The sequence below is a fragment of the Panthera uncia genome, chromosome D4 (genome assembly GCF_023721935.1).
Source record: "Panthera uncia isolate 11264 chromosome D4, Puncia_PCG_1.0, whole genome shotgun sequence".
Taxonomy (NCBI): domain Eukaryota; kingdom Metazoa; phylum Chordata; class Mammalia; order Carnivora; family Felidae; genus Panthera; species Panthera uncia.
The window spans coordinates 64518669-64541995 of NC_064807.1; the positions used below are offsets into that span (position 1 = coordinate 64518669).

Genomic DNA, 23327 nt, shown 5'->3' on the forward strand with positions numbered 1-23327 from the left:
TGGCACAAGATTTCAAAGCCTAGGTTTACATTTGTATTTGTGATTATGTTGGCACCGATGTAATTGTAGCAGACTAATGAAAAAGGAACAGATGCGGACGCAATTTATAAAAGAGGAGATTGGACCAAATGAACGCCAAATGATATCAAATGCAGGTCACTGGAAAAGCAGTTGAAGAACTGAATCGTTAGCACAGCAATGTAAACTGTCCAAACTCCAAAGAATCAGCACTACAGCATTCACTACCAAATTCACCTTACTACTTATAATCTGGTTTCAGCTGAACAATGATAGCTGTCTCACTACATTAACGATGTTAATTTGAATTGTACTGGTTTTACAATTTTGTTTGCATTTAATTTGCAAGTATGTATGGGTCATATGGTTGTATAATAGCCTATAAGTACAGAGGTTTATACCTTGTTTCACATATGTACACAAGTAACATCACAAAAAAGAAGAAATTTTAGCAACAACAGATGTTGGCGAGGACGTGGAGAAAGAGGATCTCTTTTGCACTACTGGTGGGAATGCAAACTGGTGCAGCCACTCTGGAAAACAGTATGGAGGTTCCTCAAAAAAATTAAAAATAGAACTATCCTACAACCCAGCAATTGTACTACTAGGTATTAATCCAAGGGATACAGGCATGCTGTTTTGAAGGAGCACATGCACCCCAATGTTTATAGCAGCACTATCAACAATAGCCAAAATATGGAAAGAGCCCAACTGTCCAACAATGGATGAATGGATAAAGAAGATGTGGTATATATACACAATGAAGTATTACACGGCAATCCAAAAGAATGAAATCTTGCCATTTGCAACTACGTGGATGGAACTAGAGGGTATTATGCTAAGCGAAATCAGTGAGTCAGAGAAAGACAAATATCATATGACTTAACTCATATGAGGACTTTAAGAGACAAAACAGATGAACATAAGGGAAGGGAAGCAAAAAATAATATAAAAACAGGGAAGGGGACAAAACATAAGAGACTCTTAAATATGGAGAACAAACAGAGGATCGCTGGAGGGGTTGTGGGAGGGGGGATGGGCTAAATGGGTAAGGGGCATTAAGGAATCCACTCCTGAAATCATTGTTGCACTATACACTAACTAACTTGGATGTAAATTAAAAAAATAAGTTAAATTAAAAAAAAATTTTTTAATTAAAAAAAAGAAAAAGAATAAGTTTCGCGAACACAAGGGGAATCTTGATATTTTTGTTCTTTTAAAGAATGTCCAAGCATTATTCTGGTTTGAGAAACACTAATTCAATTCTCTCAAAGGTCTCTTACAGCTTTTTGAGTCTAAGATGATCGTTTTGGTTATAGACATGTTAAGCTTAGTTAAGATAGCCCAGTGGGGACTCAGGCTCTGAACTCAGAAGAAAGGGCAGGGCAGGAAACAGATTTAGAAGCCAACTACAGAGGGGTGCAGCTAAGCCCAGGAGACTAGATAGGGTGTCCAGGAGTGTTCATCAGAGATAGACAAGCAAAGAGCTGATGTCTGAGCTCCAGGGAGCTCACCGTGCCTCACAACCTTTACCCTCCTCTGTGTAAAAACACCATTCACCTGAGCATTAAAGATGATCTTCTCAAGATATGCAAAGAATTTGTGTCCCAACTGGGAAGTGAATGGCTTAGAACCCTCCACAGCAATCAAACAAATCTCAGTTTTATATTCCTTGAGGCTTTCAGTCAGAGCTGAGAGAGTCCACACTGACACGAAGAGATCAGCGTCTAAGAGCTGGGCTGTTAACTCACTTCATTCCCACCTCCCAGAAATACAAGGGCCCTTCAGGTGCTCACAGCCAGGTGGCCCCAAGGCTGTAGCAAAAGGAAAGAACGGCATGGTCAGAGGCAATTCTGTGCCAGATTCCAGGGATCAGAACTCATGCCTGGCCACTAGCACAAACTAAAGCTGACATTTCTGCCTGGCCGCACATCTTCCCTCTCTCATAAGCAGTAGGGCTCTATCAGGACCACACGGACCTGTGCTCATCAGGGCCAGATTCATTCTTTCCCTTTAAGAAACCAAGAGGATTCCCTCTCCTCCCTTCTCCAATCCCCAACTCACAACCATGAAGAAAAGCAGAGGAGAACCTCCCCAGAGAAACCCAAGCTTACTGTTTGTCTTCTTCTGAAAGTGAGGTTCTTCCACAGCAGCAACCTCAACTGTGGCCAGTAAGCCATGTTTCCTCAGCCGGCAGCCGCAGCAACCTGTGTGTGGCTCAGGAGCTTCTGGAGGCAGCAGCAGCAGCTCACAGCAGGGACGCTGTGGCTGGTCATTAACTGAAAGATAAAGCAGGAGAGAACGCTATCAGTTATTGTTGCAAAGCCATACGCCAGTGAGGGCTGTTGCACCAGCCCCCTCACCTGGGACCTCAAAACCCAGATCAGTGTCCTAATTACTCTCAGGAAGCCCTGAGTCCCCAACTTGCGGCTTCAGAGTTTCTCCTGTAAACAGGGATTCTGGAGGTTTTCTGGCTACAGCCTGGAAGTTGGTCATTATAATCCTAATCATTTTAGCTCCATTGGTGCGACCATTTGGCAATGAAAAACGCACTTATGAAAGAAAACAGACTTAAGTGAGCAATCTTGGTTGGTCAAAACCCTGAGGTTGGAAACGGCACACTGGAATCCCAGACACCTGTCTCACTTGTCTAAGAAAAATGCTTCCCTTCCCCATAAAACGTAGCAGCATTTATGAATTTTGCTTCGAACCTGGAGTAATTTATGCTAATTCTTGAAATCCGCTACCGACCACATTTTCATCTGGCCACATAGCTGTGCCCTTCAAATGATAAACGGCACCATCGATAAAGCAGTTTCCCAATCTGGAAAGCTACGGAGTTGTTTTAGATGACTATGAGTAAATACCGAGGAAATAACATTGACACCTGGTTCCCAGGTGACGAGGACAATTCCAGTGCTGTGTGTCTGTAGAAAGAAAACAATATCCCACGGAGAAACAAGTCAGCTGAGGCAGGCGGAGAGCATCACCAGCGAAACCAACAATCTCCCACTGCCCAGACATATGTACACTCTGGCTCTACTCCACCTGTGTGCACCTGCACACAGGGCCTGGCCCCTCCTTATCAGGTGTCACAGGTACCTCCCGGGAGGACTGTTTCACCCTGCTGGGCAAAAGGATGGTTCTCATAAGCAGCGGATACAACATGCTGTGTGTCCCAGCTGCCCATTCAACAACTGTATTTATTAAATGCTGGAATAATCCCAAGTAGTCAGACTAAAATTAAAGTTGGAGAAAGGGTAGAAAATGAAAAGTGGAAGAAGGGAGGGATACACAGGTCAAAGTTAGGTCCTGCTGGCACTTCATAGTCATGAACTCTTGCCACAACCCAGAAACCAGCTTTACTTCTAAATAGCTCAGTTTATCATTGTGGCCCTAGTAAGGTAGAGGTGGGAGTGGGAAACTAGGCAAGAGGAACAAATAGCAAAAAGAACTAATGCAGTGACCACTTGTGGATATAAAACCAAATATTGGACTAAAAAATCTGTGAGTCCAAACAAGATTGCAATGCAAAGGTCAACCTTTTACCCTTTTGCTGCCCACTTCATGAGGACTTGCATTTAAAACCTCTAGAGAAGGAAGAGAGTGGAGGGAGTTTTCAGTTTCTGAGAAGGAAAGACCCTACTACTATGTATTTTAATTCATTCTCTGACAATCCAACAAATCAGGAGTTACTCTGAAATATTCAAGCTGTAGGTCCTATTTCTTTATCATTTGCTCAGCAAACCTCTAGGACACAGACCCCCAAAATTTCTCACCCCAAAAAGAAGAAGAGTTATACTGGCACTGCATCGGTTTGCAATTCGTTGTTTAAAGCTGTCAACGGACCTCCCAAGCACTGAGAGCCAGAATGCCACTGTGAGACGTGTCTGTCATCCCAATTGTTTTGTAAGTGGCCTAGGATAGGGCTTGCATTCCAGAAATACTGAAATAAATAATTAGCTAGATTTTTCTCATGCAAAAGCTGCTCTCTAGGAATCACTTAGTTGATTTAGAAGCTACATGAATCTTTTCAGATCCCCAGGGTAACAATGAGAAGCTTGGAACACAAGTTATTTATTTATTTATTTATTTTAATTTTTAAATTTTATTTAGTTTTTAATATGGAAGCTTCATGAATCTGCATGTCAGCCTGTGCAGGGCCCGTGCTAATCTCTGTTTCACTCCAATCTTAGTATATATGCTGCCAAAGCAAGCATACAAGATTGTAATTTAAAAAGAATTAACATAGCAGAGAGAGCCCCAATAGGAATCAACCCCAGCTCCCCAACTATGTGCCCTTGGCCAAGGCTTTATACTCTCTGAGCTTCAATTTCCTCATCAAAAAATGCAGATGACAATACCTACCTTGCATGATATTCAAAGGATTAAATGAGATAATATAAATGAATTCCCAACACAGTACATGGCACATTGTAAGTGCCAAAGAAATGAGTGCTCTTCCCACTTATCTTTCTCTGTTCTATCGGTACCTCCTAACAGAGCAATGGTTTTACCCTGTCCAAACATTCATTTCTATTCCATTATTTCTAGCAAATCCATTGTGGGTTTCTGGAAAGGGCCAAGTAGGAAGGATGAAACCTGAATAGCCTCATGTTAGAGACCCCCACAGCCAAACCACAGCACAGAGTCCCCTAAACTTCAGTGAAAAATCTCAGAGGAAGAGAAGACACACCTCAATAGAGTGTTCGTGAGATGAGAAAGGGCAGGAAGAGATTTTCTGGAGAGTACTTTCCTGAAAGGAGAGTTTCTGGGTCTCCAGACATGGGTTCTGAGCCCAGTGACCCTCCAGGAGACATGCAGAGAAGGTTGTTAGCAAGAAGTAGCCCAGAGCAGCAATGAAGGTTCTGCTCTGGCTTTGCCAGGTACAAGCAGGCAGGCTTCTTCCCCCAAATCCCCCACCCACCTTGGCATGGCCCTGGCCTCCTGAATAATTCCCTCTTCCCACTTCAGAACACAGTGATCGTTGCTGGGGCAATTCTGTCCACAAAGAAGGGTTTGGCAATGCCCAAACCCCTCCGCTCAGGTAACTGAAGCCAAAGGGACATTTCTACATCAGTTTTCCAAGGAAGTGAACAAACAAACCAAAACCAAAAAGAATGCAGTACTATGTACTAGATTTCTCAATGTTTCAAAGCCAGTCACACACTCGCTTCTGCCCTTATGCACATTTCCAGTTACTGGCTGGAAAGGGTCCTACTTCACAATCACTGCCAGTCAATAGGCCACTCTGTCAATCCCACTCCTGGGTGACCACAGCAGCCACTTCACTGGTCTCCCTGCCTCTAGTCTTGTCCCCCTCCCATCCATTGATCAGGGAGCAGCTGCAATTATTCGATTAAACCATATATCCAAATATGCCATTCTGCTCTTAGAACCCTCTGCCAGCTCCCCACTGCCCTAAGGAGGAAGTCCAGCCTATGTGGTAGTTTAACTGGTCTCCCTGATGACTCCCACCCCTCTCACACTGCTCCCCACCTCCTAAACCATGCCCAGAAGAAACTACTGACAGGCTCTGAATGTCCTACCGCCAGGACTTCTTGGTATGTTCCCTGTCCAGAAAAGCCTTTCTCCCAGCACTGTCTGCCTGGCTAACTCTTCTTCAACCTTAGGTCTCCATGTAGCTTCCACTTGCCCAGGATCCTGTCCTGATTACCTCCCCTGCACTGACACCTGGGTTAGGAGCCCCTCCTGGGTACTCCGAAGGCTGCCTCTCTTTTCCCTTGAAGTATTTCTCCTTCATTCTGAGTCCGCAGGGACCACTTCTGTTTTCTTCATCAATGTTTTCCCTAGTACCTGGCATGCAATAAACAGTCAGGGAATGTTTGCTTAATTAATTGACTAAGAGATGGACAAGAGAAATAGGGTTTCAGAAGGTAAGGGTGGTGGCATTTCTGGGCCTGTGGTAAACTGATTTCTCAAGCTTGATTAACTGATTCCGGTAAATTGTCCCCAGAGAGGATAGCTCTATGTTCAGCAGGCTTCTACCACATGCTCCAAGGCCATAAAGGACTGTTGAGTTTTCCCAGGAGACTCCTGGGGCATCCGGGAAAATGTAATTAAATCTAGGTCTACTTACCACAAACACTAGGTTTAGCTAAGGTCCGAGCGAGCCATACCAAGGTCAGTAGAGCCATGGAATCTGCTTTCTGCCAATCTCCATGTTCAAGTCCTACGTGCTCTCTCTCTCTCTGGGTCGCATCATCAGTCACTCAGGCGGACCACCACCCTTTGCCAACATTTAACATAGTTTCCACACCCTAACCTTCTTTTGTACAGTATGGACCTAGTGGAAGAGGCCTTTCAAACTTTTAACCACTTTCTTAAAGAAATTTTCACTTCTGGAGTGCCTGGGTGGCTCAGTTGGTTAAGCGACCGACTCTTGGTTTCGGCTCAGGTCATGATCTCACGGTTCATGAGATGGAGCCCCATGTCAGCTTCACACTGACAGTACAAAGCCTGCTTGGGATTCTCTCTCCCTGTCTCTCTACCTCTCCCCTGCTCGCTCACTCTTTCAAAATAAATAAACTTAAAAAAAAAAGAAATTTTCACCTCAAATGCCACTAATATTAGAACATTATTCGTATCCAGAGAATATAGCAGACTGCTAAAGCATAGCCTTCTCAAATAAGCAAAGATGCTCAACAGCATTAGTTGTACATAAATGCAAATTAAGACCACAATGAAATACACATCTGCTAGAAGTAGTACAATTTTTAAAAATTTTAAAGCGCGAGCAAGTCTGTGGAACAACTGGAACTCTCATACACTGTTGGTGGGAATGTAAAATGGAACAGACACTTTGTAAAACAGTTTGGCAATTTCTTGTAAAGTTACACACAGACTTATGATACAGCCCAGCCATCTCATGCTAGGTATTTACCCCAAAGATAGGAGGGCATAAGTTCGCACAAAGACTTGTGGGTGAACGCTTACAGAAGACTTATAGGGAATAGCCAAAACTGAAAACAACCCAAATATCCATCAACTAACAGATAAATTAAAATGGAATACTACTGAGCAATAAACAAAGAGCAAACAACTGATATGTACAACAGCATGGATGAATCTCAAAAGCCTTACGCTAAGGGAATAAGCAAGACACAAGAAACTGCCTCTTTATGACTCCATTTATATGACATGCCGAAAAGGTGAAGCAATGAGGGCAAAAATCAGATCTGTGTTTGATCTGTGGAGGCTGGTGATGGGTGGAGGTTGAAAACAGATTGCAGAAGGAGCACTGAGTGATGGGAGACCTTCTGTATCATGATTGTGGTCGTGGCTATATACATCTATCAAAATTCATCAAACTGTACACTTTAAAGGGGTAAATTAAAGCCAATTTGACAATAAATCATACTAAAAAAGTTTTAAAATTTTAAGGGTAAATTAATTGTATGTAAATTATACATCAATAACCTGACCCAGCCCCCCCCAACAAATCATTTTCCTTCTATTATAATAGTTGACATACTCCACAAATCCATTCATGCCTTGGAGGACCTGAGAACTGTACAGCATAAAGTCTGATTATTGTGTGATTCACTAGGGTGAATAGTTGATAAAATATTCGCTGCACATTCATTCAACAAACAAGGAAGCCTTAACTCTGCAAGGGTCCCCATTAGCACAACAAATATTTATTGAGTGCCTATTACATGCTGTTCTAGATCCTGGAGAGCCTGAAGTGAACAAAAGAGGCAAAATTCCTGCTCTTGTGGAACTTCTAGGAAGGAGGTGGAAAATAGAGAGCAGCAGGTTAAGGCAGTGGGAGGTAGGAGTAATGAAGAAAAATACAGCAGAGTAAGGGAACAGAAAGTATTGGGGGACGGGGTAACTCCTTTCTGAGCAAGCACCTTTAGGACAGTGAAATGACACTGGGCTGTGCCACTTGCAAAAGGGTCACCAAGTGACACCAAGAATGTCAGACTCAGTGATGCTGGCATAAGAATAAAACTACAGGTTTACAGGAAGCTTGGTGCAAAGAGGAAAATAAACATACAGCCCCAGTCAGCACCCACCACGCTGCTCCTCCAGCCCCTTCTTCACCAAAACACTTGGCCCTTGTGCACTTCACATTAAGTTTCAAAGAGAGATGAGAAATACAAAGAAGAAAGGAGGAGACAGACAGAGGAAGTCCTGCAAAAAAGACAAGGTAGGAAGGTTTATTTCCCACTTGGCAAAGCCGTAAGAAAAACAGGAACTACTTCCCGTGACTGCCTTGTACCCTTCTAAAGCATTAAATCTGCCTACGGAAGCGTAATAAGGGGGGAAAAAATGCACATGTTTGCACTGCTGCCAGGAACTCTCAGTCTCTGCAGTCACCAAAGGGTCGGTTGGTGTTTTTCCTTCTGGCAAGAACACTGGGGGCACGTGAGGCCAGGCCTAGAGAGCTGAACTTCCATCTAAGGTGCAGGTCGACCCCTCGGCCAGGGCATGTGCCAGACGAGGGCCGTCCCCAAGCAGGAACCACACCACCACCATTTCTCACTGCAGCAAAGTAGTTGGCCCCTCATAAGGCCATACTCCAGTCAATTGTCTTACTGACAGACAGAAAGTTTGATGCAGTTTTGGAGAACCGTTCCCTCTACACCCCTGTCCCGACCTTATAGAGAAGCGGAGGCCCTCAAAAAGCAAGTGGCTTGACCAGACTCACCCCCTAGAGTTAGAGCTGGCCCCCACATGTCTAAAGAAGTAACTTTTCCGGGGCACCTGGGTGGCTCATTCGGTTAAGCGGCCGACTTCAGCTCAGGTCATGATCTCGCGGTCTGTGAGTTCAAGCCCCACGTCGGGCTCTGTGCTGACAGCTCAGAGCCTGGAGCCTGTTTCAGATACTGTGTCTCCCTCTCTCTCTGACCCTCCCCCTGTTCATGGTCTGTCTCTCTCTGTCTCAAAAATAAATAAATGTTTAAAAAAAAAAAAAAAGTAACTTTTCCAACAACTGTTATACATCCCTCCCCACTATCATCTTTCCACTGCAATTCTGTTTGTTCTTCTGAACACACTTCTCTTATGAGTTCTATCCAAATATACCCAGAACGTGCAGTCAGCAACTAGTGTTCATTTCTCCCAGAGAGCAGTCTTAAGGACAACTAGTTCTCCAAATTTTACATAGATAGATAGATAGATAGATAGATAAAGTGTACGTTCTACTTTGTTGACAAATGTCTACATGATTAGCAGAAGTGAGACAGAAGCTGAAATTTGTGACAACAGCTTGTCAGCATCTCTCCTGATAAAACATATCTAGACGTCTCACATCGATAAACAGCTAGCCAGTAACATAGACGTCTCACATCGATAAACAGCTAGCCAGTAACATACAAAGCAGCAGGTAGATGTAAGGCAGGATTGAACCCTACCACATATGAATTGAAAATGAGTTGGCACTAGAGCTCAACTGATTGCATATTCATGAGATGTTGATACAAAAGCAAGACCCACCTACGCATCTGGTCTCCAAAGAGATGTGGAGGGTCCTGTAAAATTAGGGTATGAAACCCATGAGCCCAACAGAGCACGCTTGCTTTGGAAAAGGTCTGTTCTTTCATTGCATCTCTGAGCATATGTCTCTGGATCAGAAGCCCCATTCAGGGAAAAGGCTAATGAGATTACTGATAGAAAACCAGGCTGCATGCAACAGGCTCACCGAAACCAGGACTGAAAACAGAACGTAGCTGCTGAGGTGGGAGGAAGGGATTTGGACTGTGACTTCTCCCCTGCTGACCCTGGGGAGCTTTATTAGCCCGGGGTTCATTTGACTGTCTGAGTTTCACTTCTCTGGCCTCCAGGTGCCCCTGAGCTCTCTATCCTTAAGGCCATCCTTGCTAACCCTAAATTCCACCCCCTCACATTTCCCAACCATCCTATAGACTCCCAAATTTAGTTAAACTGCCATTAGCTGCCATTAGGCCCCTAGAGGCCTGCAGAAAGGCCATGGTCTGGTATTCAGCAACCCCTGAGATTGTGTTCCTACTTAAATGGTAATATTTTAATACTCAAATTTGAGGACAAAAAGATGTAAGAAATCCTCCAAGGTAAAAAGTCAAGGGTAAAAGGAAGCAATTCTATCATTATAGAAGATTTCTATCATCCTGGAAGAGGCTCTATCACATACCCATTTTTAAAATATATATCCAATGAATTTCATCAATTCCAGCAATCTGTGACTCTTGGACACTTTTTTTTTAAGTGCCAAATGTATCATACTTACTTATTATTAACAATTAGTTTATAGAGGAATACAGATTCAATTTCCTGGACAAAAGTATTTGCTAATAGCTAATTTTCAAAATGAAGGCTATGAAATGAACACATACAAACTGAAAGAAGAGACACATGAATACCATCAAATCTAGCTAGCCCTGGAGAAGCATTATCCTTCCTGCTGTCAACAATTCTATTTTAAAGGAGACTCACAAGGTTTAAATCTATTTCTATCATATTTGAACAGCCAAAGATACGTTTCATCACTCTCAACATTGCAGTTGCTACCAGCTAATACAGTCTCAGGACTTCTAAAACTGCTAAGACCCATGGTTTTCAAAAGCAAATCTGTCCCGTACCCAAGTTCTTGTTTCATTGTTATTGAATTATGGAGAAGTTCTAACAAAATATTAGAGATAGCCCATCTCCCCCTGCTGATTTCCATTAAACAAACACAGGGCAACCTTCAAAGGAGGATTTCGGCAAACAATACAACTATTCGCTTTTTCTCTGGTAGGAGTACCTAGCATATAGGAAAAAGAAGTTTCCTGTTGAAAAGAAATCAATCTGTCAACATTTATCATAGGAAAAAAATTTTTTTCAACTACCATTATAATACCAAAATAAGAAGGGCCTGGAAGGAAGGAGCTATTGAAGTCAGAAACACCCTGAGCTATACAGAAACACAAGCAAGCAAGTCTCCATGAGCAATCAATCATTTATTTGCAGAAAAATTTGACTACCGTGTTCCCCGTTGTTGCAGGAGGGTTTCCCAAGAGAATGTTAGGATAAAAGTCTAGTGACTGTATCAGCAAAAACCATTTTGTTTGGCTCCCATCTCTGAAGGGTCAACATCTTCAGATGTCCAACCTTCTCCTAGCATAAAGGGTTTATTTTTATAAAAGTGCTCAAAGGACTTGGGGACAAACCCAAATCCTTTCACCGCCTTCCCCTTCCCTTGGGCTTATGCTACTGTATGGCAAACTCTTCCTAAACATCCTTAACTCTTATTTTTTTTTAATTAACTGGCCCAGTAGAAAGCAGGGAGGTTTTGGAGTCAGAGAAAACTGGTTTGGAAGCCTGACTCTGCTCCTCACCAGCACTGGGACCGTAGGGACTCTGAGCCCCTGTATCCTCTCCAGAAAATAGAACTAATAATGTATACAAACATTAAGTCAGTTCCAGGAACAAAGTAAGTGTCCAGTAAATGGTAGCTATTATAATGATTAGTGCTGCTGACTTCACAGGGTGAAGCATTCATCATGGGTGGGGCATAAAGTGGGCAATTTATTAAAGGAATCTCTCTTCTCTCTTCTTTGTCCACAGAAGGTACTATTTCCCCAAAGGCCTTTCCAGAACGAACTGGAGCTCTCCCCAGTGCCCAGCTCAGTGGAAGATGTTAAAGGGGTGACCCTGATACCCTGGTGCCACTTCTGGAATTGTTTTACCACGAAATCCTCTTTTGGGAGCCCCCAGCACTCACTCACACTATTCCCTCCATGCTCTGGGCAGGCAACTCCTATTCCCTATGCAAGCACACTGCTCCCTTCCTCCAAGTCTTCAGCATCTGGCTCAGTTTCCCTCTCCACCGTGAAGTCTCCTCCAGCCTCTATATCAACTACCTGTTTGCTACCTGGGCCTTATACTTCATCTTTTCAGGCTCTCCCTACAATCCTCTCCAGGCTACTGACTTATCAGGTGGTCCCTGCTAAACTGTAAGCTACGTGCAGCAAGCTACTGTGTCTCAACATCTTATTCTCTGCCATATTGAGCCCAGTGCCCAGGAAGACTCTATGCTCTGTAACATTCGTGGAATGAAGGCTTCTGAAGTCAGACTTCAGGAATGAGAGAAAATAGTTAAAGCAGGCTCACTACAGTAACAAATCAGAAGTTTCATTGAAAGTAGAGGTTCAGATAGCCCAGAAGCATGACAAAATTTCCAGCTGTGCTCAAAGAAACTCAAGTTCAAGCGCATTTAATTTGGTTGTCCTCAAAGCCGCCCTAATTCGCTGGGAAGGACATTCATTTTCATTGGTTTCATGTGGGCAAAGGAGAATGGGTAATTTGCCAGACATAGGCTCTAGAACCTCTGTAAGCATGCCAGCTACAAGAATACCTCCCCTAGGGGCTCAACCCTAAATATAAGACTGCCAGCATTGGTCAAGACTCTTGAACTCTAAACACATAGGCTCAAGTCAAAAACTCACTCAATGAAGCACAGCAATACCTGAATAAAATTTTTCCACCTCAATACTCTATTCCCTCTACATTTGCCAAAACGAGTTATCTAACCCCAGGCTCTTGTCCCATTCTAGCTCACCGAGTATGTGACCAAACCCTAGCAATCTTTATCCAGAACACCTTCTTTCACCAGCCAGCTCTTGAGGCAGTGCGGGCTTCTGTCACATGTCTGAGATGCTTCTGTTTCTACAGTCCAGCCAGGACCAGGTAACTAAGTAAGTGAAAATTTAGTCGGGCTTCCAGGACCCGCACAGAGATCCAGGGTCTGAGCTCCGCCCCCAACTTTACACCTGGAACTCCTCTATAACAACCAAAACACACCATGTTGCTGGCTGCGTTGCTTAATCAAAAGAAGAAAGAGGAATAAGATCACAAGTTTAAATCCATACACTTGTGATTCTGAAAAGCAAAAATTGAAGGATGTTGGCCTTTTTTTTTAAACACTGGCAACATGAACTCCATTTTTTGAGGTTTGGGAGGATCTTCTCAGAGGAAACAGATCTCTACTATTCCGATTATTATTATGATTCTAAGTATTCCTTCTAGAAAGCGCTGTCATTAAGATTTTCACAAATCCAACATTTTATATGCCAGATTAAAAAGTGTTCAAGGAAAAGAAACTAAACTATTGGGTGCAACTCCTACTAGCCTTCTTTTTTTTAACAGTGGTTTTACAGTGTCATTTAAGTATCTGCACAATCCAATCTCCCAGGCAGCCATGTGCTAAATATCTACATCAGGTAAGCACCAGAGTCCCCAACCTGGTGCTCTGCCTAAGGACAGAGTGCCTTGCTGGTCTCTGCAGCCGCCAGGGGCACATGAACTCCTCTTAATGGAGGCCATTGGAACCAACTGTCAGACAACCCTCCCTTTGCTCTGGGGAAGAGAAAGGCACGCTGTGATCATGTGAAATGTGACCAGGTTTGGAAAATGGAAAATGGCACTGATGCCACTAAATTTGCAAATCCTGCAACAGAACAGACAACTGAATTAACATAACTTGACCAAAGGCTTTCTTTTTTCTTGAACCCAAGGTCCTTACTACAATGAACACAATCATTAAAGTTAAAAAACAAAACAAAACAAAACACCACTCTGCCCTGAATCACAATTAATCTTAACGGGCCAAAATTAGCATGGGGTTTTGTACTTTTGCATAAAGGAAACAGACTCCAGTTAAGACTCGACCTTCAGGACTGCTGTGGGGATTTCCTTCCTATTCAAACCTACAACCAAGGAGCAATTCTAATTGGAGAGAGAGAAAATACAGTTAAAAAACTCCTTAAGATTCAAATTGGACCAACAGACAATAAGTTAATGAGGCCAGTCTGATTTTCAAAGATTCAGTGTCCATTTTAAGCTGAAAAGGACAGACTTGTATAGACACAATTTTTTTCTCTCCTAAAAGGACATTGTAAATACTACCCAAAATTCTGGTATAGTAGCAAAAAGTCTGGATTAAAACACGAGGGGCCAAGATTTTAATTTCCAGGTAATGACCCCTGTGGGGTAAATCCACTATATCACTTTAAGCCACAGAACAGAAAACAAGTCTTGATGATAAAGAGGCTGGAGTAGAAGATCTGAATCTAGGAAAACTGCTTGGAGCTTGGGTATCAGACTTGAGCTTGAATCCCCCGTGTTGGTTGCCATGTTGCCATTAGCAAAACGTGTGAACCATGAACGACTTATTTAACCACTCTCTGCATCAGGTATACAGAGACATCTCTGTATGATGGGACATACATCAATATTTCCCCAAACGTGGGAATTCATCACAAGGTGAATTTAAGTGCCACTTAAATTCCACTTAGACAATTCTAGATGGACAGATGCAGTATGAAAAACTGAATCACACAATGAGAAAAATTCATTCAACACTTTTTTGGCCTTTATAAAAAATTTTATTACATTAAAGAGAAAGTTTGTTTGGCCTGCTCTTCAACACTTCTTTAATATTGGCTAATACCCCCTTTTAACAAAGTGACAACAAGTCTCTGAGTCCACCAGCACCTTTGGAAAGCAAGTTTATTTCACAGACAGACTATTTAGAAAAACGATTTTTTTTTTTAACATTTATTTATTTTTGAGAGAGACAGCATGAGCTGGGAAGGGGCAAAGACAGGGCGACACGGAATCCGAAGCAGGCTCCAGGCTCCAAGCTGTCAACACAGAGCCCGATGAGGGGCTGGAACTCGTGAACTGCAAGATCATGACCTGAGCCGAAGTCAGACGCTCAACGGACTGAGCCACTCAGGCACCCCAAAAAATGACTTGTTTTCACTCTATTTTGTAAATACACTCACAAAAATGTGAGTCAATGTAAATAACCTGAATGACTTATGTGCTGCCTATCAAAGATAGGGTGATGGTGACAATTACAAGAGGTGACACAGAGGAAGGCCTAACCCTCGTCGTGCTCTCATCTACCCGTGGTCAGTGGGTAAAATTTCAGTCAGTGAGGAATATGAGTAGAGGATGCATTGCAAACAAAAGTAACCAGAGAGGATGAATGTGAGATACCACAACAATGAGGAGCAGGAAGGGGCTCCTAAAATCGAAGGAAATTCAGTTAATAAATAGTTATTAAGCCATACTATGTGCTAATAATCACTGGCGAAAAAACAAATCTAGTTCCTTCAAGTATGCCTCTTATAATCTAGGATAAAAGCTGTCAAGATAGGTCAGAGTCTTATTTCAAAGAGCCTTGAATGCCAAGCTAATGATCATCATGGCAGCAGACCCTCCAAGTCTTCTGACATGTATTTAGCCGCTAGTACTTTACGTGGTATTTGAAAAAATATTTGCCAAAGAAATGAATTTCAGTTTAATGGTATTTTTTTGTACATTAACACATTTAATTTTTTTATATTAACACATTTTTCTAATAGTTTATCTTCCTCTTCCCTCCCTCTCCTGATACCAGAGATCACACCTCACCCCAGTTAAGATCAACGGACACCTCCACCTCCAAGCCCTGCCCCTGGGAGCAGAGAAGGATCCTCAGGTCAATCTAAACTCATTACTCTGGGTCTTTACTGTCTCTCTGCCTTTCCAAGGAAGGCTGTTGCTTCCATCAGTTTGCCTTTATGTCAAACTTGGGTCATCTAAACACCAGATGCAATTGATTTCAAACTGCCACCCCCTTGGGGATTTGCTTCTTCAAGAAAACAAGCTCGGTATGACCCTTGACAAAAGGAATTATTCCCAACCTGGCATCTTACAGGAATTTTGCAAAGCAAGTGTAAATAGGGATATGAAACCCACACAACTTCACAGTGTCTTTCCTCCTCTCATGCACCCCCCCTTCCCATCCTGAAACCCCTTGCTCCTTTTCCGCCCCCAACCCCCTTCTTCCTTCTGGTCCCAATCTGTTGTGATCTCTGAGATAACAAATTCAGGACAATGCCTCAGAAAGCCCTGTGTCTTGCCCACCTACCCCCAGTGAGAGTCTTCCAAGATATTTAGGAATATCCTTATAAGGTTAGTCCAGTTCTCATCCTAGGATGGGCAGTGGTGCTCCTTTCACATAATGGCTTAACAGGACTGCAGGATAAGTGTCAGAAGCAAAACCTATACCCACAATGGAGAGATGTCCAGGATAGAGCGTCCAAATGAGTATTTTATTTCAGAGAGATTCTCCAAATGGTGAGTTGGAGATGGGAACAACGTCTCACTAAATCATGTTTGCTCTACTGAAGTTTATTGAGATGAACCAACTCCCCCTTCCTTTGCATTTCAGATGAGAATGCCTTTTTGGTTCTATGATTCATCACGTCTTCCTCCATTAAGGCAGATAAGTAGACAATTTCCACAGCTTTCTTGCCTCTGCCTTCCTCTCCTATCACCTTCACCGTGCCACCTTCACTCTCATCGGGAATACTCTTAGGCACCCCCTGGGTGTCTCCTCTCTAGTCTTGAAACCACATAATCTGTGAAACTAATGCTGAAGATTTCCCATAGGACATTATCTCTAAGCAGCTCCGATCAAAGAATCACCCGGTTCCTAAATACACACCTAGAGCTGGAGGATGTAAACACATGAAGGGCTCTTTAAAAGTCATGCACTTCCTCCTCTTTCATTTTGTAAAGCAGGGACCTAAATCTTGGAAAAGTAAAATGACTTGCCCAAAGTCATTATATTTTTTATATATAATTTCAGAAATTCACTAAAGAGCCATGATTTCTGAAATTATATGTAAACAATATAATTCTATGCAAAATTACATTGAATTACACATAAAACTTGGAGTGTACATGTCTATGTATATTTTTTCTGAAGAGAGAATCCATTGATTTCATCATATACTCGAGATTATTAAAAATCCTCTCCCCATAGGGGCATGTGGGTGGCTCAAGTCAGGTAAGCCTCTGACTTGGGCTCCAGTCAAGATCTTGCAGGTTCATGAGTTTGAGCCCCATGTCAGGCTCTGTGCTGACAGCTCAGCGCCTGCAGCCTGCTTCAGATTCTGTGTCTCCTTCTCTCTCTACCCCTCCCCCACTCATGCTCTGCCTCTGTCTCTCAAAAATAAATAAAAACATTTTTTTAATTTTAAATAAACAAACATTTAAAAAATCCTGTCCCAATAAATGATGACCTCTGATATTGGTTATGCATATAAAATTCTTTCTGGGAACTGTCCCATACTAAATACCAGTTATCATAAAACATCTGGACTTCAAGACTAGCCAGATAAAATGTTTTGGCTTCCAAATGCTTCTTGGAAGTTGAATTTGGCATAGAAAATGCCGTAGAGTTTTAAACAAATACACACACACACACACACACGCACACACGCGCACACACACACACACACACACACACACAGAATGAATAAAAGAACAGATCCTATGCATACAAGGTTGTTTTGGTTTTTTAAAAAGTATTTAAATTCTATATTACTTAGTGAATTATCTCATTCTTATTTAAAAAAATTAATTGATGTGCAAATCAAAGTGCTTTAAAGTGAAAGGTCATAGATGATAACATTTTCTCAAATCACAGCTGCCTCAAAAAGAAATGAAACTGATTGGGCCCCTGACTGGCTCAGTCAGTTAAGTGTCCTATTCTTGATCTCTGCTCAGGTCATGATCTCATGGTTCTTGGGATTGCTTGGGATTCTGTCTCTCCCTCTCTCTACCCCTCCCCCACTCTCTCTCACTTTTCTCAAAACAAACCTTAAAAAAATGAAATGAATGGAATCACAATTGTTTGTTCTACAAAAAGTGAGCTGACCTAAATTGAGTAAAAATTTCTCAATCTTTATCACAAACCTAACTACAAAAACTTCACATATATTTCTATTTCTAAGGCTTTTCTGTGATTATCCCATCATTATAATTTGTTTTTTAGAATATAGCAAACAAAAATTAGTTTCCCATTCTCTTTGATTCGTTCAAGTCAGCTTTTATTGAACCCCTTTCATATCAAAGGGGTTGAATTAAGGACTGGGAGAATGAATCAAAGACCTCCTTGAGGAGAACCGTACACTCAAGAGGAATACAAATACATGTTAACTAAAACCAAAAAAACAATTAAATACATGACATGAATAGTGCAGTAATCTAATCTTACGGAAGCAAAAAAGAAGGGGATAATCGTCACTCAGTGTTAGCAGGGAGGAGTGAATCCAGGAGTTCATGAGAGGGATGGCATTCCAATCAGGTCTGAAATTGAGTTTTCAAAATGTAAAAAGACAGGATTTCAAACTTTATTTTGTTCCAGGAACTACGTGTGATGCACCTGCCATTCACTATTCCCATAAATGCTCTTTGCCTTAGCATAGTTTATTATCTTAATGGAATGCAAAGTAACGGAAAGCTCTATCCGAAGACAATTTTACACATGAGCTTTTCATTCTGTGGTTTAAAACATTTCTAAATGTACCTCTCTAACAACATCTATGCTGGTTATCTACCAAGGAACTATTTTTAGGTAAAAATATCCAAATGAAGAGGAATCACTCTTTGCCGTTTGCTAGTATTTCTTTTGTCAAAACTTGGATATCCTGACAAAGTCCTGACTCTGATTTGGCAAATTCATGGAAACTAAACTGCCCGGGGTTACAACCTCAGCTTCACTACTTACAAACTCTGTGATCAGGCTCCTTAACCTGTCTATATCTCAGTCTCCCCATCTGTAAAATAAAGATAATAATAGTATCCACAACCTGTGCTTCTCATGAGAACAAACTGAAACATCATGTAAAATGCTTAAAACAACATACAGGACACAGTAAATGAACAATAAGTGAAACTGCTTCTAACTAAGTAGAAATGTTTTCTAAGAACTGATTTCTAATTTGCTGTAATAATTTAATAGGAAAACCAGTTTCCCATCCTATTTCACTTTTATAAAGCCGACTTTGACACTGTATTTACTTGCTGAGAAGGATGCCATACGAAACGGCTAAATCTGATTCCTAGACAGTAATGGCAATAGCTTATTTCAAAAGGTCCACAACATAATTAAGGATAGTACAAGCAGAAATTGTATTGTTTTATAACCAACAGAAAAAAAAAAAATTCACCAAAGTTAAGACTGACAGCTAAATTAATAGTTCTCTTGCCTTTGTCTTTTTGTTCCTTATACTTTTACAGCCAAACACTCTGCCATTCCATTTTAGATGTATTACACAGGAAAACATTTTGACATCGTAGACCTACTCACAAATATCTGACTGAAGCAATAGTAAAATTTTCATTTTAAAACCAAGAAAAGAATTAATGTTATTGTCTGTTCTTTCCACGGTGTTGCAATCCCTATGCAACCAAGATCCTAAGCTGAGAGTTTGGCTGGCCCACTCACAGCACCAAGGGAAATATGATACAGGCTGTAGATTCTGATAAGGGCTATAGCAGATGAATGTACCATAAATACAGTGAGCATTCTCAGAGAGTCCTCTGCTTACAGCAGCTGAAATTGTACCACCTCAAAGCTTAGTGTGGGATCTAAAGTACTCTGGGGTTCACTGGCTGGGTTCAAATCTTAGTCTTGCCACTTGCAAGATGTGTGCCAGGGACAGACAAGGTAGTTCACCCTTCAGTTTCTTAATCTGCAAAACAGGGATGATAAATAGGTTTGTTGCAGAGATTCAATTAGTATTTGAAAAGCATTTGGAATAGTGCTTGCCACATGGTGCTATTTAACAGCACCTATGAAATAAACATTACAATAACTCTGGCATTTACGATGATTCCCACATGCAGATATGAAGAGGGTCTCAGTTTTTCATGTAGACCCTCTCCCAGAATAGTTAAATAAAACAAATTTTCAGAAAGATCATTTAAACTTTGATGCTGGAATAATGGCCATATAGAGCATTTTACTTGCATTATTTCTTTGACATCCAGACAGTAAATAAAAATGCATTTGGATTTGAGAGTATTTTAGAAACAAAAAACCACGTCTACTGGTAATTTCTAGATATCCAAAACGTTCACAATTAAAGAGTCTACAGTAATGTCCGCTTAATTACTTTAGGAGCTAAAAATTGAAGTAGTAAAGATATTAACAATTTGCAATCACTATGAACATAGCATAAGTAACTTGGTTCATGGGAGGATAGATCCCTAAAAACTTTTTTTTGGATGGAAAAATATTCCAACTTCTCCCCATATAAGGTAAATACCTACAGAAGGTAATTAAAAACAAAAACAGAAAATAAAAAACTGTGTTGCTGAGTTTCATTCATTTTTAATAATGTAAGCACTGAGACTTCCTACAGTGGAAGTTGAAAACAGCCAAGTCCTAATTATCCTTTTTCAATCCTAGACTGACCATTATCTCATATGAACTGTAAATATGCCCTAAGTCAAAGATGTGTCCATCAGAGGCCTCTATTTCAATGTAAACTGAAATATTTATGACTTGAGATCTCAAATGCTCAGGAGGAGGGCAGACACACATTTCACAGGTGTCCCCTCCAAAATCAAGATATGTTGTTCTAGAACATGAGGCTTGTCCTTGCAAGGGAATTACTCTTACTAGAATAGCAATTCTTTGTCTCTTAAATGGACTGTGGTACTCATTAAGCGTGGTCACTCTGATCCTACTGCTTTCTTTCAAGTAGATACCAATTTGCTCTGCGTGACCAACAGTTGTTTTTTTTTTTTAAACTCTCTATCATGAATTATTTGCTTTATAGGAGCAGTTAGGGAAGAGGCTGACAATGGAAACTTTGTACTTATAAATCATTATACTATCTGAAGAGGTTCTACCCCAGAACATTCTCCATTGCTTTCACACTTTCTTTGATTTGGGAGAAGTGTCTTCAGGGCATGATTCAAACAACAGAAAGCCTTCATTATTTTTGTGGTAGGTATGAGAAAAATGGGCCGAAATAAAAGGGGAGATGAGAAATGAGGGACTGTCTGAAAAGCTCTGTCTGAAAAGAAGATCAAAACTTAGGTTTGGGTCCCAAACCATTGTTAAAACAACCAGTAAAACTGCTTTTGAACTTGGAAAATTTGGTAAGGTGTCCTTTGGGGGAGGCGGGGAGGGAGACTGGGCCTTAAAAAGTGACTTGCTGATTTTCATCACCAAGTAACTTTTAAAATATCAAATTTGTCCTCTTTTATTTGTCCTCTTTTATGTAAATGTATATACCACCCATTCACTTTGTGAAGTGTCACTAAATAATACTCGGATTTTAAAAGCTGACGGTATCAATGCTGCAAAAGACAAGAGCCAATTACTTCCAGTGTCAGACGCTTCTCTCTCTATCCTTCTCTTTCTCTCTCTCTCTCTCTCTCTCTCTCTCTCTCACACACACACACACACACACACACACACACCTTGTTTATTTCCTTCTATAAGATAAATGCTGAAAAAGAGACACCTACACACAACCATGAAACCGACCCACGCCAAGAACCTTCGCCGGTAACAAAGGTCTGGGAATCGGGAAACATTCTGATAAAAAAACAACCAGACGGCCTTTTCGCCTGCTCTCCCGGGATTCCTCCCAGTCTGCAACCACCCGTCTTCACCGGATCTTAGTCGGAACCGGCAAACCATAACGCTTTGTGAAGCCCGAGCCCCCTCCCGCCAACGGGTTGATTCCCAGGCCAGTCGGCCAGGAGGCGCTGCACCATTGCCCCCAGGCCACGGGCGGCCCAAGCGCAGCCCACCCTCCCCCACCGCGGAGCCCAGCCCCGCGGCGGAGCATGGAGTTCTGCGCCGCCCTCCGGGGTTACTCCCGGTCATTCCGCGGCACCATCTCACCCCAGCTTCCCCATCCGTGCCCTGCCTGAGGCAGCCCCGAGAGACTGAACTGCAAAGGGCAGGAAGGATGGGGGCGGGGAGAATGGGCACATCACCTCCAGGTTTCCTCCCGCTCTTCTTCTAAGTCTTTCGAGTTTAAAAAAACAAAACAAAACCGCGTCCCCCCCCCACCCGCTGCGCCAGGCACACCAGCTGGGGTGCGCAAACGAAGGCCAGAAGCAGGACCCCCGGGGTCAAACAAAGCCTCCGAGGCCTCAAGTTGATCAGTAGCGCTACAGACCCCATTTGGGACACCACCCAGCCGAGTTCTTGGGGAACAAGAACGCGCCGCTCCAGTCCGGGGGCGCACGGGGCGGATCCCCAGATCAGAGCCCAACTCAGACCAGCTCCTTCAAGAACGGAGCGGGGACTCAGTGCTGGCATTTGTCCCGGTGGGCGCCGGCCGACCCACAAACAGAGAGGTTTCCAGCCGGCTCAGGCTCTTCAGAACAAAGAGAAGCGCTGGGTGCTGAGACTACTCTCCACCCCCCGCTCCCTCCGCCCCGGCAGCGGCGCCCCCAGCCCAACCAGAACCCTCCATCCCACTGCGCCCGCGGTACTGCGCCCGGGTCTCCACGCCCGGAGATGCTTCCCCGGCTCCATCGCCAGGCGAACCCCGTGCGCAGTAGCGCCGCGTCTTCGGGTAGCCAGAGCTTGTCCTAGGACGTCCTCTCCATTTACGCCGCCCCCGCTCCATTTGGGTTGCAAGAAGTGGGGGTTCAGACTGGTCCCCGAAACTCAGCGCCTCCCAGAGCCTCTTCCGCCCCGAAACAAAACAATAACGCCCAGGTTACTGGAGAACCTCTTACCTGTTTTCCACTTTTGTGTGTGCGTCTTTTCCCCCACCCCTTGAAAAACCCTTCCGGAGAAGGGAAAAGGGGGAAAAAAGAGGAGCAAAGCGCCCCGAAAAATTGGTTCTGGCAGCGCCGGTCCAGCGGCGCCCCCCCTGCCCTGCCCACCTGCGCCCGAGAAGAGAGGTGTCCGCTGGGCTCAGCGGATCCCGGCGCCACTCACTCTCCCTCGGAATTACCGGGGTTTTGCCGCGACTAGTTCCTTTTATAGATTCGGCTGCGCTGAGCGCCAGGGTTACTATCGGTCAAAGCCTGTTCTCTCCCTCCTTCCCCTCCCCCTTCCCCGGCCTCTGTTTATGTAGTTCAGTCACTCAGCAGAAAGCACGTGGAGCCGCGCCCCGCCCCTTAAACGGGCGACGTCCTGCGGCTCTCTGCACGCCTGGGGGCAGAGGGCGGGAGGTGTGAGTTGCTGCGGGCCTAGCAGGTCCTGGGTGGGCGCCCCCTGCCCGGTCCGGGCCTGCCAGCCTAGGACGAGAAGGAACCGTGGGGCCTGCGGCTGAGCCAGAGATGGTCTCTTCCACGTTCTCAGCGGCAAATAGCACTAGTGGAAATCGCTTTCTCTAAACTCCTGCTTTCAGCATTTTTTTCCCTTTGTTACTTTACCCAGTCAGAGGGATTGGGGGCTGCAACCCCTCAGAACAGCATCCCCTAGCCTTTCCTTTCAAATGCCCGGGGTGTGGGAGAAGATGGACAGTCCTCTGGCTAATTAGCAGTTTTTGTTTTCC

General features: G+C 43.1%; 1 protein-coding gene and 1 non-coding gene across 4 annotated transcripts in view; both read right to left on the reverse strand.

The window, feature by feature from the left end:
* The window catches only part of ABCA1 (ATP binding cassette subfamily A member 1), a 132473-nt gene extending 109619 nt beyond the window's left edge, over nt 1–22854 (reverse strand). For 2 of the 3 annotated variants that reach the window (XM_049635500.1, XM_049635481.1), the window contains exons 1-2: nt 22561–22854; nt 2133–2297 (exon numbers count right to left, since the gene is read on the reverse strand). In XM_049635500.1, coding sequence (XP_049491457.1) covers nt 2133–2198 — 66 coding nt within the window. In that variant the 5' untranslated portion in view covers nt 2199–2297; nt 22561–22854. The remainder of the gene's footprint in view (nt 1–2132; nt 2298–22560) is intronic. The other variant, XM_049635490.1, reaches the window with a different exon arrangement.
* Nucleotides 4136–4238, reverse strand: LOC125928056 (U6 spliceosomal RNA). The gene has a single exon (XR_007459543.1). It is a non-coding gene; the product is annotated as a U6 spliceosomal RNA (small nuclear RNA).
* Nucleotides 22855–23327: the final 473 nt, after the last annotated feature.